Source organism: Microcaecilia unicolor, chromosome 5 (genome assembly GCF_901765095.1).
Source record: "Microcaecilia unicolor chromosome 5, aMicUni1.1, whole genome shotgun sequence".
In the NCBI taxonomy this organism is placed as follows: domain Eukaryota; kingdom Metazoa; phylum Chordata; class Amphibia; order Gymnophiona; family Siphonopidae; genus Microcaecilia; species Microcaecilia unicolor.
The window spans coordinates 352,203,517-352,223,209 of NC_044035.1; the positions used below are offsets into that span (position 1 = coordinate 352,203,517).

Sequence of the window (19,693 nt, forward strand, 5' to 3'; positions counted from 1 at the left end):
GGACAGATGTGGTCTTCCTTTAATGTTTCTTTCATGTTACAGGTAACAGAGAGGCAGGTATAATAACTTGCGGTATATACTAACTACTACTACTAATCACTTCTACAGCACTACAAGGCATACGCAGCGCTGTACATCATACATGAAAAGACAGTCCCTGCTCAAAGAGCTCACAATCTAAAAATGGAATGTTGCTAGTGGAATAGCAACATTCCATGTAGAATCTCAAATAGTAGCAAAAGAATCTCCAATAGTAGCAACATTCCATGTAGAATCTCAAATAGTAGCAACATTCCATTTAGAATCTCAACTAGTAGCAACAGAATCTCCAGTAGTCGCAACATTCCATGTAGAATCTCAAATAGTAGCAACAGAATCTCCAGTAGTAGCAACATTCCATCTAGAATCTCAAGTAATAGCAACATTCCAGAATCTCAAATAGTAAAAATATTCCATGTTCCACTGCTCTAACCACTAGTCTACTCCTCCACTAGCAACATTCCATGTAGAAGCCTGCCCTTGCAGATCAGCAATGCAGCCACGCAGGCTTCTGTTTCTGTGAGTCTGACGTCCTGCACGTATGTGCAGGACGTCAGATTCACAGAAACAGAAGCCTGTGCAGCCGCGTTGCTGATCTGCAAGGGCAGGCTTCTACATTACTACTACTACTTATCACTTCTATAGCGCTACTAGGCATACGCAGCGCTGTACACCATACATGAAAAGACAGCCCCTGCTGAAAGAGCTCACAATCTAAATAGGACAGGCAAACAGACAGAACAACTAAGAGGTAAGGGAATTAAAGAGGTGGGGATAAAAGGGTACAGGGCAAGTGAGTAGTGGTTAGGAGTCAAAAGCAGCGTTAAAGAGGTGGGCTTTTAGCCTGAATTTGAAAACGGCCATAGACGGGGCTAGACGTACAGGCTCAGGAAGTCTATTCCAGGCGTGAGGTGCAGCGAGATAAAAGGAACAGAGTCTGGAATTAGCAGTAGAGGAGAAGGGGACAGACAAGAGAGATTTATCCACAACATTAACGTAACATTAGTCTGGAATTGGGCACATCAAGTTTGAACAGAAGCTTGTCTAGGTAACATGAGGATCCATCACTGTCATAAGTACATAAGTAATGCCACACTGGGAAAAGACCAAGGGTCCATCAAGCCCAGCATCCTGTCCACGACAGCAGCCAATCCAGGCCAAGGGCACCTGGCAAGCTGTCCTAGAAGTAAATCTACAATCAGGGTCACTGGATAGGACAAAGGACTTTAAAGTATTAGTTATTTTATTTATTTATTTGTTACATAGGGGTTGGATAGCTTCCTAAAAGAAAAGTCCTTAAGCCATTATTAAAATGGACTTGGGGAAAATCCACTATTTCTAGGATAAGCAGCATAACATGTATTGTACTGTTTGGGATCTTGCCAGTTACTTGTAACTTGGATTGACCACTGTTGTAAATAGGATGCTGGGCTTGATGGACCTTCGGTCTGTCCCAGTATGGCAATACTTATGGGTTGGGAGAGATCCTATCGTTGTTGGAAATGCCCACAAGAGCTGTGCCATGAATGCTCACATCCTTTTACCGATCAATGCTCAAAACTAACAATGTGCTTATAATTTGCCTGCTGTTAGTGTTGAGCCTTGGTCAATAATTCCGAGTTTTGTGCATTGGGCCCTAAAAATATTATGATATTCCTTTTAAAGGTTAATTAGTCATGGGTTTGCGCAAACACACTCAAATTCTATTATCCTACATTCTCTCCATCACAGTCTCATTTCGATTTCCCTGTTAAGGGACCTGTAGATAACTGGTATTTGGTCTCATTCCATCACAAGCATCAAACTATGCCAAGAGAAGGGAGTTAAGCAAAAAAAAAAATTCCAGCTCTGCCCTTTGGACATGCAGAGTTAGCAATGCCAAAATTATAGATTAAGTTTATATCTGTTGATACCTGGTTACTACAGTAACTCATCTGTTAGGATATGTGAAGCAGAAGACTCCAAACGTGTTGAGTAGCTACAGAAAACATAGTAAATGACGGCAGATAAAGACCTGAATGGTCCATCCAGTCTGCCCAACAAGATAAACTCATTTTACATGGTATGTGATACTTTATATGTATACCCGAGTTTGATTTGTCCTTGCCATTCTCAGGGCACAGACCGTAGAAATCTGCCCAGCACTCTTGTACTAAGTTCTGGAGCTAACATCAAAGCCCCTTAAAATTTACACTCCAGCCCATCCCTATCTATTCAGTCACGATCAGGGCATAGACCGTAGAAGTCTGCCCAGAACTGTTCTTGTATTAAAAGTTCTGAAGATTCTAGAATCCTAAAGAGTTACAAGATTCCAGAATCCCAATTAGTAGCAACATTCCATGTAGAACCCCAAAGAGTAACATAGTCACATAGTAAATGACGGCAGATAAAGACCTGTTCGGTCCATCCAATCTGCCCAACAAGATAAATTCATTTTACATGGTATGTGATACTTTATATGTATACCCCAGTTTGATGTGTCCTTGCCATTCTCAGGGCACAGACCATAGAAGTCTGGCTAGTATTGTTCTTGTACTAAGTTCTGAAGGGGTGTCCATATAGCTTTTAAAATATGAATATTTATATTGACTTTATTACATTTCAGAGTCTTTAAATGTTTTACCTACCCGAACAGGCGATTCAATTATCTCACTCCCTGGCATCCACTAGTCTGTTCTTAATGTGATTATATAGACAGAGTTTGATATTGGTAATTTATCTCTGTGCAGGTCTCATGGTGAAAAGCAGCATTTCTCGAAAAGTAATTATGTGTATAATCAGGGCTTAATTTCTGGCAGAACAGCCTAGAATGTAATTTTGCACTTTTTCCACAGGAGTGCTCTGTTCCAGCCCTGTCCTTCTAAGACAGGAGTGGGCAACCTCGGTCCCCAACCCAGTCAGGTTTTCAGTATTTCTCCAATTAATATGCATGAGATCTACTTGCATACAATGGAGGCATGCATATTGGGTAAATCCTGAAAACCCAGACTGGAGGAGGGGGTGGTGAACCTAATCTGTAATCCAGACCCTTTTCTCCTGTTTTGGCTGACCAATACCCTCCCGGCTCCACAGTTCTGCTTCCTTTTTGTCTGTAAATTGTCAACTAGTCCAACTATGTTTTTGTTTATTAAAACTTTATAAATCTTTAATGGATAAATCAAAGCGATGCACATTAAAAAAAATGTATGTGTAATGCCATGATGCCAACTGCTTCTAGAGATGGTTAAATAAAAGATTGCATTTGGCCTGTAACATGACCAGGACCTGCTTGGGGGGGGGGGGGGCAAACAGGGCAGTTGCCCTGGGCCCCCACAGAGAGCCCCCCCCCCCCCCCCCCCCCCCCCCGTGGTCCAGCATCACTTTCCCTTCTCTCCACCCAGGCCCAAAATCTCCTTTTCCTTCCTGGTCTAATTTAAATGCATTTTTCTTCACAAGGGTCGCTGGTGTGGCACTGATTCTGATACACTGCCTGCAGCCAGCCCCAGAGCATTCTTTCTGCTGCATTCCTCCCTGCCTTGACACAACGCCCTGTTTCCACCTGAGCAGAATGCAGCAGAGGGAAAGCTCTGGGGCCAGCCACAGGCAGTGTATCAGAATCACTGCCATATTCGTGACCCTTGTGAAGAAAAATGTATTTTAAGGTAGACTGGAAAGGGGAGGGGGAGGGAGATGTTGGACCAGGGTGAGGAGAAGGGGAAGGGATGCCAGACCATCCCCTAGAGCCATTTTAAGGCAGATGGGAGGGGGGGGGGGTGAGAGGAAAATGCCAAACCTAGGTTGGGGGATGGGAATGGAGGAAGAAATTATGAGCCTGGGACAGAGGGAAGGGAGAGAGAGATGTTCAAAAATAAATGGATGAAGGGAGGAAAGACAGAGGGAGAGATGTTGGATCCAGGGGTGGAGGAGAGGGGGAGATGCTGAATGGAAGGGCAGTAGGGAAGAAATAGGGAGATACTGTAATTTGGAGCTAGGGACCAAATACAGGGAGGGAAGAGAGAAGAGATGCTGGATCATGGAGGTGAGGAAAGAACAGGAAAGAGAGAGGGAGAGATGGTGGATCTTGGAGGGACAGTGTAGGAGGGAAGAGAGATGAAACAAGAAGATGCTTAGAGATGGAGGGAAAGGGATAGGGAGGTGTCAGACTACATGTGTGGGGGAGGGAAAGGGAAGGGGAAAGGTGGACGTACAACCATGTGGGAGAGGCCAATGAGATAAGTGAGAGGAGAATAGTGATGTGGTAATGGGGAGTAGATGAAATATGGAAGGGAATAGGAGGTTGTGGAAGGAGTGAGATAGGAAATGAGAGAGCTAGGGAGTGAGAGAAGGAGATGGAAATTGATAAGTAGCTGAAAAGTAAAAAGGAGGGTGAGAAAGAGGATGATGATGATGATGATATCTGGAGAGAGGCAGAAAAGGAAAAAAGGGAAGAAAAAGCTAAAAGGTAAATAAATAATATATCAGAGACAGATGTAAAGGAATACAAAAAGACAGGAGGAAATAGGAGAAATGACAAATGGACAGCAACCACTGGAAGGAGAATTGGCAGAAGACAGACAGGAAAGCAGAAAAGAGAACCTGGAAGCGATATGATTGAAAATGAAAACAGCAATAGAAACAGAACACAGAAGTCAAACACAGCGAGGATGACAAGAAGACTGAACAGCAGGCGATGCCCAACATATTGAAGCTTTATTTACAACATCCGGGACTCAACACAAGTTGTGTTTTGGCCAAAAATGGCCTGCCTCAAAAGAGAGTTCCAGCATCAGCATTTGTTCATAGAGAATCAGCAGTAAGCTGACAGATACTACTGCACAGTTTTCAATAAGTATACAACAGTATATGTATTATCAAAAAGGCTATCTAGGAAGTCCATACATCCAATAGAAGACTCCTGAGGCAGGCCATTTTTGGCCGAAACATGACTCACGTTGAGTCCTGGATGTGGTAAATAAAACTTCAATATATTGGACATTGTCTGCTGTTCGGTCTTTTTGTCGCCCTTGCTGTGTTTGCCTTGAAAATGAAAAGGGGAAATGGGACTTGATATACCGCCTTTCTGAGGTTTTTGCAACTACATTCAAAGCGGTTTACATATATTCAGGTACCTATTTTGTATCAGGGACAATGTAGGGTTAAGTGACTTGCCTAGAGTCACAAGGAGCTGCAGTGGGAGTTGAAATCAGTTCCCCAGGATCAAAGTCCACTGCACTAACCACTAGGCTACTCCTCCACTAGCAACATTCTATGTAGAATCTTCAAACAGTAGCAACATTCCAGAATCTCAAATAGTAGAACAGAATTTCAACATTCCATGAAGAATCTCCAATTGTAGCAACCACTAGGCTACTCTTCCACTCCTTGGGATTCTGGAATCTTGCTATTCTTTGGGGTTCTACATGGAATGTTGCTACTCTTTGAGATTGTGCCTGGAATCTTGTTAATGGCACTTGATATACCGCCTTTCTGAGGTTTTTGCAACTACATTCAAAGCGGTTTACATATATTCAGGTACTTATTTTGTACCAGGGGCAATGGAGGGTTAAGTGACTTGCTCAGAGTCACAAGGAGCAGCAGTGGGAATTGAACTCAGTTCCCCAGGATCAAAGTCAGCTGCACTAACCACTTGGCTACTCCTCCACTCCAGCAGAGAAAACATCCAGACTAAAAAAAAAAAAAAAGGTAGAAAAAGTGTTTTATTTTTGGAATGTATTAAGTGGAATATGTTAGCGCTGGAATATGGCATCACAGTTGTCTTTGTATTGTGTTCAGTATAAAAGGAAGTGCATTTCTATTTTTAGTTCTCCAGTGCTGCAGTACTTGCCCAGTTTAACTTCTTGAGGTTCTCAGCTCAGTTTTGTACTTCATGTCTAGTTTGTGATACCTTATTCTGTATTTGGTGAAAGTCTGTCTGTGTTTTGTGTATGAATAAAGTTATTTATATTTATTTATTGCATTTGTATCCCACATTTTCCCACCATATGGCAGGTTCAATGTGGCTTACATACCCTGTTTCCCCGAAAGCAAGACATCCCCCGAAAATAAGACCTAGTAGAGGTTTTCCTGAATTGGTAGATATAAGGCCTCCCCCGAAAGTAAGACCTAGCAAATTTTTGTTTGAAAGCAGGGCCGCCGAGAGCCGGACAAGGCCGCCCCCCCACCCTCCGTCGCTCCCAGAACCTACCTTAAACGCCTCCTTTCACCTTCGCAGTAAGCAGCAGCAGGGCAGACCTCTCTGTCCTTCCGAGCCCCGCCCTCGCGGACGTTACGTCAGGCGAGGGCGGGACACAGAAGGAAGGAGTGGCCTGCCCTGCTGCTGCGAAGGTGAAAGGAGGCGTTTAAAGTTAGTTCTGGGAGCGACGGAGGGCGGGCGGGCCAACTCCGATGTTTCTCCAAAAAATAAGACAGCCCCTGAAAATAAGACCTAGCGCATTTTGGGGGGCAAAAATTAATATAAGACAGTGTCTTATTTTCGGGGAAACACGGTATTGCAAAAAAGGTGGTTCTAGTACATAATACAGAAGAACAATAAACGCTTAGGTTGATATATTAGCATATTGTGAGAGAGGTTAATATTATTCTTTTCCATTTCTGAACTTTTCCTGATGTAAGGTGGTGTGGGATTAGGCAGATCCAGGAGGGAATTTATATATAGTAATGGTGGGAGGGGGCAGCAACATGTCTAACATGGGCCAAGAACATGACACTTCTCCAAACCTAAGCGCTAGTTCAGTTGTGCAAAAGGTTAATCCTCTTAGGCATGAGAGCAGAAGATTTTATAGCCTTTTGATGATCGTTTTCACAAAATCAATACATGAAAGGAGAAATGAAGAAATGTAAGAAACAAACATCAGCATTTGTACAAGGAAGGAAGGAAGGAACGATTACAGACGTTTCTTGGCCAGGGTTGTGCCCTGTACCTAAAGTAATTTCCTTTATGACTAGTGGAAATTAAAAAATAAAATAAACTCTCTCTGAATAGTGTTATTTTCCTGCCTACAAAAATCCCTGCTGGCCTCCTCCTCCTCCTGCATGACTCAGGCTGTCCTCACTTTTGCCACCTTGCAGATTTAGCATCATTTCAGTAACTTTTTTCATTATTCTCCTTATGAGCAGAGAAAACTGAATTTGCCAGATCTTGCAACAGTGAAAATACTGAAAATACTGAAACACCGCTGGGCTCGCCTGTGTTACGAAAAGGCGGTACCAAGTTATGTCTCAGATCGAGAGAGAGCTCATTTTCCAACTTCTCTGTAAACTATTCTCCCTTGCTGCTGTGTGTAAATCCCTATATGAATGTTACGAAATCCGAATGTGAAAAACAGCATTAAGTCCATCGGTTTACATATTATATAAAAACAGTGAGACTGAGCTGGGGAAGAACAGAAAGACAGGGGCAAAGAAAAGGGAAGGATTCGCCTGCAAAATGACAGAAAAACGCCAGCTAGCCAAGGAAGGAGGTGTGTGGGGCAGAGCTTGGATTAGGGCCCAGTTGCTGATGTACACTGAACTAACGTAATATGAAATGTGTATCGTACAAATTAAGAAATAAACACCACTTTGCGCGTCTTCCTGTGAGTTAGTTTCTGTTTTATACCACTTACAAGCCTGAAAGCGAGCTGTAGTCTTCATATAAAAAAAGAGAGCATACAGTGAAATTCACATCCATTGTGTCTGGCACACTTTGTAGTGTTTAATAGGTTTTCTGTGGGACTTTCTTTTCATGTCATGAGTTTACTTTTTTGAAGTTCGACATCATTATCAATCCTGACATTTCTTTACGTTAATGCTCACCAGTATTGACTTAATATGGGGTACAAAGAAGAAAGACGTTTTAACAAGTCTGTTCTGGCTACAAAGAAATCTTGCAGGTGCCCACACGACACCCTGTGGCAAACAGCGGACATGAGGTAAGTAGGCAGACTGGATGGGCTGGGTGGTCTTTGCCTACCCTCATTTGCTGTGTTATAACTTTCAGCGTAATCAGAACATCTTAATTTAGAAATGCATTTCAGTCTTTGGAGGATCGTATCGAGCCCCTGAATCTTCAATGATCTACTTCACTTTGAAATTCAATTCTACAATAAGCCAAAGGGGGTTTCTCTTATTTTGTTTCTAAATAAGGTCTAGAGCCTTAATTTGATACTGTACACATTGAATTGACTGTTAATGTACAAGGGTACCCACAAAACACATTGGGTTCCTCTTGCACTACATAGGCTGGGCGCAGGGGACGGTGTGATCTTGGAGATGTTTAGTCGTCTAGCGATGGACAAAGGGTTTTAAAATATCAGAATGTTTCCCCCTCTCCTTTTCAAGATCGCTGCCTACTGCAGAGCACAAGACGGAATATGCCCAGGGCGGGTCCGCAGGGGCAAAAAGCCCCTGCACTCAACAGGACTTAAGTTGCGTACGGACCAGCTTCTGCTTTTAACTCCTAACCCTTATTCGCTTGTTCAGAACCCTTATGTTATCATCCTCACTTTAATATTCCCTTATCTCGTTTGTCTGTCCTAATTAGTTTATAAGCTGTGTCGGGCAGGGACTGTCTTCATGATCAAGTGTACAGCGCTGCGTACGTCTAGTAGCGCTTTAGAAATGATAAGTAGTAGTAGTAGTTACTCACGGGCAGCATTCTTGTTCTGCAAAGTGCAAGCTGCAAGGGAGCAGAATCTGACCGAATGCCAGCGCTGCTTCCACAGAAGACCCAGACCCCCTTTCATCACCTGCATCCTCACTGCCAGTCTGACAACGACAGCTCTGCAAAAACCAGCCAACCTCTGAAAATAGGGCGCAGCAAGCAGATCAGTTCCTCAGATCCCAGTCCCCTCTTACAACGGTGCTCAGTCTTCCTCTTGCCCATCGTACAGGGCAGGTCCTGGTTACTATTCAACACAGCCCTGCTTCTTTTTCACTGATTGGCTATAAGTTTGTTGGAGGCGGGGCTTAGCACACGTGCTTTCCTGGGATCTGTGTGTCGCTATGTTTGTTGGAGGCGGTGCTTAGCACACGTGCTTTCCTGGGATCTGTGTGTCGCAAGGGCTGTCAGCTCTGGACTTACTCCCGTTATAGTTTTCATGATTTCGGGCTTAGGTAGGAATCCTTTCTTGAAATTTTGTTTTGAATCATAGAAAGGTAAGTGTCATGGATGCTAAGCAGAGGAAGAATGCATGTAGAATAAAAGTGGAACTATTGTGATATTAAGCATCTGAGTGGACCACATCTAACTGTTAGTTCACTTGTTGTATTGCACTGTCACTGATAGGAAAGCAGAAACGCCCATATTAAAGAAAAATATGAATATGTAAATATAATACAATAAAAAATTAAGATAAAAATAACAAAAGAAAATACCATTTGTAATTCTGTTACCCGGCAACCGCCATTACGGCAAATGTAAGCCACATTGAGCCTGCAAAGAGGTGGGAAAATGTGGGATACAAATGCTACAAATAAATAAATAAAAGAGGTTATACTAGATAAGAGATCGCCACGGGAGTGCAATGAATGTATAGGAGGTTCTAAGCACAATTAATACTGGTTACATTCTGGGAGGTGTGCACGCATGGAGGGCAGTTGCAAGGGGTGGGCAACGGTACCTGTCTTAGGTGGGGGGGGGGGGGGGGGGGGGAAGAGTTGCCAACATTTCAAAATGATTGGGGGTGACAAACAAATCAAATTACTCCTCCTTGGACACAATAAAGGAGCTTTCTCAGATCTTGCTCCCATGTGGGGGAGGCAAAAATAAAATAGACTAACTCAAAAGGATGATGTGGTAATTAGCAAGATGAAGCCCAAAAGAGGACATGGAAAGCAACTACTGTCTGGGGTACCATTTTGTCTGGTGGCTGTCCTGCATATGTGAATTCCTTCAAGAATATCCTAGTCCAGATCCATTTGGACTTCCTGACCTCACCTGGAAATCTGAAATAGATAAGGATAAAAAAAAAAAGAGCCCCCCTGCCTCAAAGCACTTCCAATAAGGCTGTGTTAACAGTGTTTTAGGTTCAAAAATTTATGATGGTTACTACTACTACTTATCATTTCTATAGCGCTACTAGACATATGCAGAGCTGTACACTGGACATGAAGAGACAGTCCCTGCTCGACAGAGCTTACAATCTAATCAGGACAAACAGCACACATAAGGGATAAGGACAAAGAGTAGCAAGATTCCATGCAGAATCCAAAAGAGTAGCAAGATTCCGTGCAGAATCCAAAACAGTATCAAGATTCCGGAATCCCAAAGAGTAGCAACATTCCGTGCAGAATCCCAAAGAGTAGCAAGATTCCATGTGGAATCCCAAAGACAACTACTACTTATTTCTATAGCGCTACTAGATGTACGCAGAGCTGTACACTGGACATGAAGAGACAGTCCCTGCTCGACAGAGCTTACAATCTAATCAGGACAGAAACAGCACACATAAGGGATCAGGACAAAGAGTAGCAACATTCCATGTGGAATCCCAAAGAGTAAAAACATTCCATGTGGAATCCCAAAGACGACTACTACTACTTATCATTTCTATAGCGCTACTAGATGTACGCAGCGCTGTACACTGGACAAGAGACAGTCAGAGCTCATAATCTAATTAGGACAAACAGGACAAAAGGGAAAAGGGAACTACTAAGGTGGGAGTGATATAACATGGGTACTGAACAAGTGAGTAAGGGTTAGGAGTTAAAAGCAGCATCAAAAGGGGGGCTTTTAGCCTAGATTTGAAGACGGCTTTATATTGTCTTGAAATACTTGAACATTATCCTTCCTTTTATAGTTCCTGAAAATACATTTCTGTCTTTTTTTAGCCTGTATATGTTTATTGATTGCCTTCCTTTGCTCCTCTAGATATCAAAGTTATTCTCTTGTTGAGCACATCTTAATGAAAATTAAAAACGGTGCCTCATCATTGTGGCAGGATCTGCGCACAGCACTTCAACTGTAGCTGAGGCAGGAAATTACCTCCATTTGGAGTTTACATAATTACATTCCATTAAGGGGGGGAACTAATATTAGTTGAAATTAAATACAAAACGTGTTCACTTTTCCTTCCTCAAAAGAATTTCTGAGACTCAGTTCTGGTGACATGGCTTTCTAGTGTAGACCCTCCCCAGGGTCCAATTTAGACTCTTAGTATCTGCACCACATATCGTGACTAAGAAGTGAAGCAATCTATCCATGTGTTTATTTATAAATTATTGCATAGAAACAATTTGTCCTATGAACCAGTTAATCATTATCGGGAAAGGGCATTGTCCTGGGAACCAAAATCAGCAAGGGCTTCATTCACTTATATCCCATTTTACAAAAAAGAGACTTGAAAGAAACAAACAAAATCCCCTGTCAGCACGATGATAGGTGTTAAGAGGGTATGTAGGTAGAATGAATTTCCTACTCCCATCTTTGGCATATGCCAGGGGCGTATCCAGACTTCAGCGGGAGGGGGTCAAGAGCCCGAGGTGAGGAGGCACATTCTAGCCCTCCCCTGGCACCACCGCCGCCACCACCACCACCACCAACTTTGACCCCCCCTCCCATCACCAACCGTCCCCCGCCGCCGCCGTACCTTTGCTGGCGGGGGACCACAACCCCTGCCAGCCAAGGTCCTCTTCAGGCGCAAGGCTTCGTCTGTTTCTGTGAGTCTGACGTCCTGTACGTACAATGCGGCCGCTGGCTGATCTGCAAGACTTCGTTCTGTTTCTGTGAGGCTCATAGAAACAGAATGAAGCCTTGAGCAGGAAGGACCTCGGCTGGCGGGGGTTGGGGTCCCCCACCAGCAAAGGTAGCCGACAGTGACAGTGGATTGGCAGCAGGAGGGGGGGGGGGGGGGGTCGAGAGGGTCATCGGCAGGGGGGTCCAGGGGCAAATCTACGGGGGCCCAGGCCCCCACGTAGCTACACCACTGGCATATGCATCAGAACAATTACTATACTGGTTTCTTGGTATACAGTCCAGAACTCAATCAACTCACATCATCAACAACATCTTATCAATATACTTTATAGATTCTCTTCATATAATTGTTAAACATTTTTAGTGACCTCAGTGATGTTTATCACCAACAGCCCAAAGGTTTTTATGGTGATATATCTAACATAAACTTCTTCATAGGTTCACTCTAAGATATTCATCTATTTCTTCTATAAAAACACTTTTTTTTTTTTTTCAATAAATGCACTTATCTTATTTAGTTTTCATTCAGTCGGACTCAGGGGTTCTATTGTCCGACATGCATGTTTTGCTTAAGAGTGAGCTGTCTCAAGGACATTCCCCCTGAAATCTTTCTAGCGCCAGCTCTACTAAATTACTCCTGTGCACATTTTAGTTTGTTATATATTAATGTTAATGCTGTTCACTGCTTTGCATTATTTTTGGACACATCACAGCACTGTTTAAAGTTTCTTATCCTGAGCTAAACACGCAGTGAATCTATGCTTTAGAAGAGGATGCTTTTTTTTATATATATAATTGTTGGTGTGCAATGAAAGTTTATTTTGATCCCTTTTGCTTTGGATTGATGGTGAAAATATAGCAATGCATTCTGTACTGTATCTGGTACAGTGTTTGCCTTCCACTTTGATGGTCCATCGCATTTAAATATTAAATACAAAACAGAAATGTGTTTCTATTGGAGAGGAATTCGTTCCACTGCATATCTGTATCAGATAGGCTCCTTTTTTGGTCGTTTCCCCATTCTGAAGTTACCCACTTACTGCATCTGCCTGTACACTGTATTAAAACATTCTCAAACAGCTGTGCACTTTCCATTAGGGTCTGTAATTGTCTTGTACTCATAGGAGCCGACTCTGTGGGTGCTTGAGCACTCCCAATATTGAGAAAATTCCTTGTATGTGTCCAGGGAGGGGTTATTTCCACTGGGACTAGCACCCCCAATAATTCTGAAAAGTTAACTCCTATGCTTGTACTGCTCTACTGTTCAATTACTCATTCTTAGATTATTTTCCTAGGTTAATCCAGTAAATAGGGGTACCTCGTTTGACCTTTTTTCTGCACACACAAACTATGAATGCCTCAGAGAGCAAGTTTTAGTATTTTTTAACTGAAGGCCACTTTGGCAAAACGAAACCTTTAGTGCTTCAATGTGAGAGCCAAATCTATCACTGGACACAGTAAACACTACCCTGAGCAGGGGGAGTTTTCTTTCAGTGATCCCGGCAGCTTAGGGATATTCAACAACTCATGTACCTAAAATTTAGTGTGCTCCGTTTTGTTAACTCTCCCACAGCATCTCTCCCTCCCTTAACCATCCCCTCCCATACACACACGTCCTCAGTCCTATGCCAGCTAGTTTCAACTCCCAGCCTCCTCTCCTATCAGATAGCCTTCACAATCCTGTCTGCCTACCATCCCCAGCAGTTTGTCTGTCCTTGCAATATCTTAATCCCTCTTTACCTTCTTGGAGGCTTGCTTCCAGCACCCGTTCCAGGCATTGATCTCACAATCTCATGAGAACAGCACAGGAATTTAAGCAATGAGTGGCTGAAACTCACTGAGAAATGTGAGGAGCTGGAAGTAAACCAAATAGCTGTTCCAGAGGGATCACCTGTTGCAAGCCTCCAGAGAAGGTAGGATAGAGTATGCACTGGAGAAGAGAGTTAGCCAGTTGTAATTAGGGATGATAGATACCACCCCGTGACCCCTGGGCCTTACTAGGGAGAAAACTGACCTAGGACTTAAGCAAGCAGCAGAGGGGTGCACACATGACATTCCTGCTCTCCTGCCCTTTGTGATTGCAAAACATGTGGACAGTGAGTTAAATTTTACCTCTGCAGTTTACATGGGGATGTGTGACAATTTTGGAAAAAGGATTACATTAATGCTACAGCTGGAGAGTAAACAACCAACCAAAACAACAAAACACTTGTAGTCAAAGTAAAACAAACAGATGTTAACAACAAAACTCAAAGCAATAACAGAAGGTACTTTTACCAGGGGCAGTGGCTAGTTTTCAAATAGCCCATTTACCTAGATTATTCTAGGAGGGGTAGTGTTGGAGTGGTCATGATTGCTGGGGGGGGGGGGGGGGGGGGGGGAGGGACTTACATCTATTATGCATGATCTCATGCTTTTGAGAGTTGCTTTTACAAATTCTTGATAAATTATCTTAAGACTGTGGACATAAATCTCCACAAAACCCCCCAATGATTTTCCAAGCTCCCAAACATATGCAATTACAATACCACCATTAGAAGCTATTGTTTCTGAAGTATAGAGTGCTGTATATGGAATGGTGGCAGCAGATCAAATGAAGGGCCCCCAAATAAAATATCACGAAAGGGTCTCCAGAGCTAGGAAAATCCGCCTCAGAAAATACAGAAGTCGCTATCCTCCTAATTCTATAAAAGTCACCAAAAATTGTATGCACAAATTTAATTAGATAATGAGCTACTTAGTGCCAAATAACTGGCTTTTTAACAATCAATTATTGGCACTAATTAGATTAATTGAAATTTCCATGTTTAAATTTAGGCACGAGTAAAATACGGGGGGCATGGAAATGGTAGGGTCATGGGTGGAATGGGTGTGTTCCTAGCATTCATGTGCAGTTATAGAATACCGGGGATATGCGCCTAATTTAGGAGCGTATATTGGCACCACATTTCAGTTGATGCAAATGGCCTGCACCTAAATTTAGAGGTGGGAATAACTAGTGAGGTCATTAAATTTGCTGACGACACAAAGTTATTCAAAGTTGTTAAATTGCAAAAGGATTGTGAAAAATTGCAAGACGACCTTATGAGACTGGGCAACCAAGTGGCAGATGACTTTTAATGTGAACAAGTGCAAAGTGATGCATGTGGGAAAGAGGAACCCAAACTATAGCTATGTAATGCAAGGTTCCATGTTAGGAGTCAACGACCAGAAACGGATCTCGGCGTCGTTGTTGATGATACATTGGAATGCTCTGCTCAGTGTGCTTCTGTGGCTAAGAAAGCAAATAGAATGTTAGGTATTATTAGGAAAGGAATGGAAAACAAAAGCGAGGACGTTATAATGCCTTTGTATCAGTCCATGGTGCAACTGCACCTCAAATATTGTGTTCAATTCTGGTCACCGCATCTCAAAAAAGATATAGTGGAATTAGAAAAGGTACAGAGAAGGGTGATGAAAATGATAAAGGGGATGGGACGTCTTCCCTAGGAGGAAAGGCTGAAGCATCTAGGGCTCTTCAGCTTGGAGAAGAGATGGCTGAGGGGAGATATGATTGCGGTCTATAAAATAATGAGTGGAGTGGAACGGGTAGACGTGAATTGTTTACTCTTTCCAAAAATACTAGGACTAGGGGTCATAAGATGAAGCTACAAAATAGTAAATTTAAAACGAATTGGAGAAAATATTTCTTCACTCAACATGTAATTAAACTCTGGAATTCGTTGCCAGAGAATGTGGTAAAGGCGGTTAGCTTAACAGGTTTTAAAAAGGGTCTGGACTGCTTCCTAAAGGAACAGTCTGTAGACCATTATTAAATTGAGGGGAAAATCCATCGCTTATTTCTGGGATAAGCATCATAAAATGTATTGAGCTTTTCAGGGATCTTGCCAGGTATTTGTGACCTGGATTGGCCAATGTTGGAAACAGGATACTGGGCTTTATGGACCTTTGGCCTGACCCAGTGTTGCAATACATATGTACCTCCTCCAACATCAGCAGTGGGGGAATGGCAGCCAGATTGTTATGCTGGCTGTGGAGGGTGCCGGGGACTGCGTTTGCTGCACCCCTTCTCTCTGACTTGGGTGCAGCGATGGTGGTGACCAGGGAGGGCTGTGTTCCCAGACAGCCCTAACATGCAGTGCCAACCCAGAAACCCCATGTCATAGCACAACAGGATGGAATCCAGTAGTGTGAGCTGCCTAAGATAATCAGACCTGTTGGAAATTTTTGCACACTCCAGCGGGTGATCTTTTCTGTGCATTGCTGGGAAAATGTTTGTTCATCGCTTGGACAGCTCATTTAAATAGTAATGAGATGTTATCGATATATTTGCATTGGTTATGCATTACACCCAAAATAAAGTTTGCTTTAGACTGGTTACAACCGGTCTAAAACAAATGTTGGAAGCACAGTGAGCTTTGTGCATCTGGGTGTAAGTGTATGCTTACAGCACACAAATGGCGAAGACCAGCAGGTGTAGGAGCTGAAGACTACTAGGCACACATGCACCCAATGTGGCCACGCTGTGCCTTAAAAAAAAGGCTGTGTCAGGGGTAAAACTGTCAATTCAGACATATAAAACAAATTAAAAGAAAACCAATACAAAACTCAAATCAAATCAATGTACATAAAAATTCTTGGTTATATAAATAAGCCAAATCATGATAAAATAATAAGACCATGAAACTACAAAAAAAAAATAATATACAAAATAAAACATATTGAGGAATGGAGTATAACAACTACCAAAAAACAAAAAAATAAACCCTACTATATTCATGTTCAAATCTCGGACTTAAAGTGTCCGGATTTTTAGTAGGAAGGAAAAAGCCTCAGATAAGTCACAGGTTCTGAAGATATTTGTACCTATATTTGTTAGGGGTGAGCAATTAATGCATTAATAACACAATTCACGTGTTAAAATTTAACGACATGATTTTTTTAAATGCTGACCCATGCCCCCTCCCCCCTACACTTACCTTAACAGGTCTCCCTTCATGGAATCTCAGGCAGTGGCACTGATTTGTCATATGCTGCAGACCCAGAAGCATTCCCCCCCCCCCCCCCCCCCAAACTTCCTTTTTCACCATACAGTGCAAGACCAAGCTTCTGGGTGAGCTGAATACAGTGTGAGAGTCGCTACCTGAATGTTGCAAGACCAGGCTTCCAGGTCCTTTTCACAGCTGTGGGAATCGCTGCCATAGGGAATCTGTTGCAGACCCCGCACACATTTTGGTAGCCTTCTCTGTCCACATACTTCCAACAGGAAGGTTTCCAGAACTGTACAGATGTGACCATATGATATTGCTATTGCCCATGAATAATGTTACATGCAGCAAGGCAGTCTCATATGCATATTGCATATCCATTATTAAAAAAAAAAAACTATTGAGAGAAAAGTAATACAATACTGATTCAATGTTAACGTAAAATATTGAATAGCATGTTGTACAGGATAATCAAAAACATCCAATGAATTGTATTGACACCTTCCACTTTTTTTGAAAAAATAAGGGAGGAAAAAGACCTCATACAACTGTGGCAAACAACTACACAGAGAACATGCACACAGTTAAAAAATTAATCAATCGGTCAAAAAACAACTGTGTGCATGTTTTTCAGCTGATTAGGTGGCCTAGTTCTCTGTGGGGTAGTTTGCCACAGTTGTATGAGGTCTTTTTTCTCCCTTATTTTTTTTTTTTGTAGAAGTGTCAGTATAACGATTCACTGGATGTTTTGGGTTATCATTATTTAGTGAGTGAATCTGATCCGTGTGTGTTTTTTGTACCTTGTGTACAGGATAATCAGCCACACTGAGTATTTGTTCAAAAAGGAGGTTTGACACAGTTCTAATGTTGATATTGTTGAGCTCTGTCCATCAGAGATTTAATTCTGCGGATCATTTTTGTACATATCTAACTTTTTTTTGCTGAACAGTAGCCAGGGTGAACAATAGGTGCTGCTTACCAGCATGCTTAAGTCATTTCTGTCTCAGATTCAAAATGTTTACTGTTGGAGGTTTCAAAACTTCTGAAAGAAATTGTGTATGCTAGAAAAAAAAATAAAGCAGGTTCCTATTATCTTCACAGTCTCAGTTTAAAACAGCCTCCTCCCCTGGACAGGAGTTTCATCACTCACTTTAACTTTACAGTCCTGTCCTCCACCCCACAGTCAATTTCAAATAATACTCAGTTCCATTACTACCATATCCATAGCCAGGTAAGTACCTTCATGGTTTTTAGAGAGAGCCTTCGCTCTCAGCTTCTAGGTTTCATATGGTCCAATTCCTCTCCCCTAGCTTCTCTAGAGGTGTTCGTTATATTGGGCTAATAGCACACCACACCTTTTCTGGGCCTCTCCTCCTAGTTCTGGAAGCGTCAAGAGCCTTCTCCTGTGTGCTTTTCTCTTAAAAGGAATCCTCTGCTATGGGTCCTCCCTGGTCCCATGTTCAGGCCTTGGCTGGAGCTCCCTCTAGTAGCCCCTTCAGGTCATTACCCAGGTGTCCCATTGGAGCTCCTTCTAGGGACTATATTATGGCATTTTTCAATCTTTTCTATATGAGAGCGCCCTCTGGCGGCCTCCTCAGGGTAGGGCAGTCCTGTGTTTATCACAGTATGTAGTTTACTGATCCCTCCCCCCCCCAAGTTAATGTCTGCCACCTGCTTTCAAAAAGCAGCTACACTTGGAATTATGCAGTTGACTTGGCACTCAGAGGACACCACAGGTCAAACTGAGCTCACCCAGGAAAAATAGGAACTTAGTACCAGGGGCATAGCCAGAGTTGACATTTTTTTTTTGGGGGGGGGGGGGGGGCGGGGGAGCAGAGTTAACATGGGTAGTATAGACAGTACCTGCGAACTTTGGTCAAATTCGTTTTTCTGTCACATTAATGAAGCAATACACCTCAAGGCTGCAATGTAGTACAGTGCAATGTAAAGCTAATCAGCAGTTCCATAAACGTACGTGTTTTTAAACCTTTCCAGAGGTCACTATTATGTTTAAAAACATCTTTTGGCACTTTTCAGCAGACAAGTGTGCAGCACATTGAATTGTCTGACATTTTAATTTGCCTCTGCCTTTCAGTGCTTAGAATCATCCCAGTTGCTCACTGCTGAAGGCCAGAATGTGCAATTTATTTACTTTTTAGAGGTTAGCAATGGTGACATGTACAGCACTCCACCAAGTTGGAAGAAGTGTGTGTGGGGGCAGGATTCTTTTTGCTACTCTGAAAGACTAGGCATGGAAAAGAGAACGCCCATGCACCTACAAAAAAAACAGCTGTAACTTCATCTCCTCCCCCTTCATCCCTATCTCGGTAGTCTGAAGTTCACAAGCTTTACTCTCTCCATTGCTTGGTCCCTCTTTTATTATTTTTCACGTTGAGTCCCACTCACATCTTCCGCTCCGCTCACTTTGTGTCATCACTGGCCACAAAATAGCACTGCGAAAGCCAAGAATTTGGAAACCAATAGAAAACAATGCGATATGGTGGATAATGAAGTACAACTCAATGCAGCACATTTTCAGCAATCACCTGCATCAGGGGCATGCAATCATGTCTATAAAACAGTAAATGATTCTCATATATGGATACACCAAAATCATATGGCTTACAAACATTTATAGACAGACTATTCAATGAGAGGAAAGAAAGGAAGACGTGATGGAGGGGGAGCAGTGTTGGATCTGGGGGTGCAGGGGAGAATGAGAGATAGATGATTGTGTTCAATAGGAGAGAGCCAGTATGAAAGGGCGAGAGAAATGCTTCATCTAAGACTGTTTGATTTTAATTTTAGATGGAGTCAGAAACATTTTTATTGGATGGACAATTTCTGTTGCACAATGAATCAATGGCTGTCTGTAAATACTATACGAAAGAATTCAAATATCATCGCAGTTTCATGTCACTTCAATACCATCTAAAATCAAAGCATGCTTTCGCTCTTAGATCAACAAATACTAGCGCAACTGTTTCATCCT

At 42.5% G+C, this 19,693-nt stretch overlaps 1 protein-coding gene across 1 annotated transcript in view; it reads right to left on the bottom strand.

The window, feature by feature from the left end:
• The window catches only part of CA5A (carbonic anhydrase 5A), a 91,256-nt gene extending 82,372 nt beyond the window's left edge, over positions 1-8,884 (bottom strand). The window contains exon 1 of the mRNA XM_030204570.1: positions 8,666-8,884. Within this exon, the coding sequence (XP_030060430.1) occupies positions 8,666-8,771 (106 nt within the window). The 5' untranslated portion in view covers positions 8,772-8,884. The remainder of the gene's footprint in view (positions 1-8,665) is intronic.
• Positions 8,885-19,693: the final 10,809 nt, after the last annotated feature.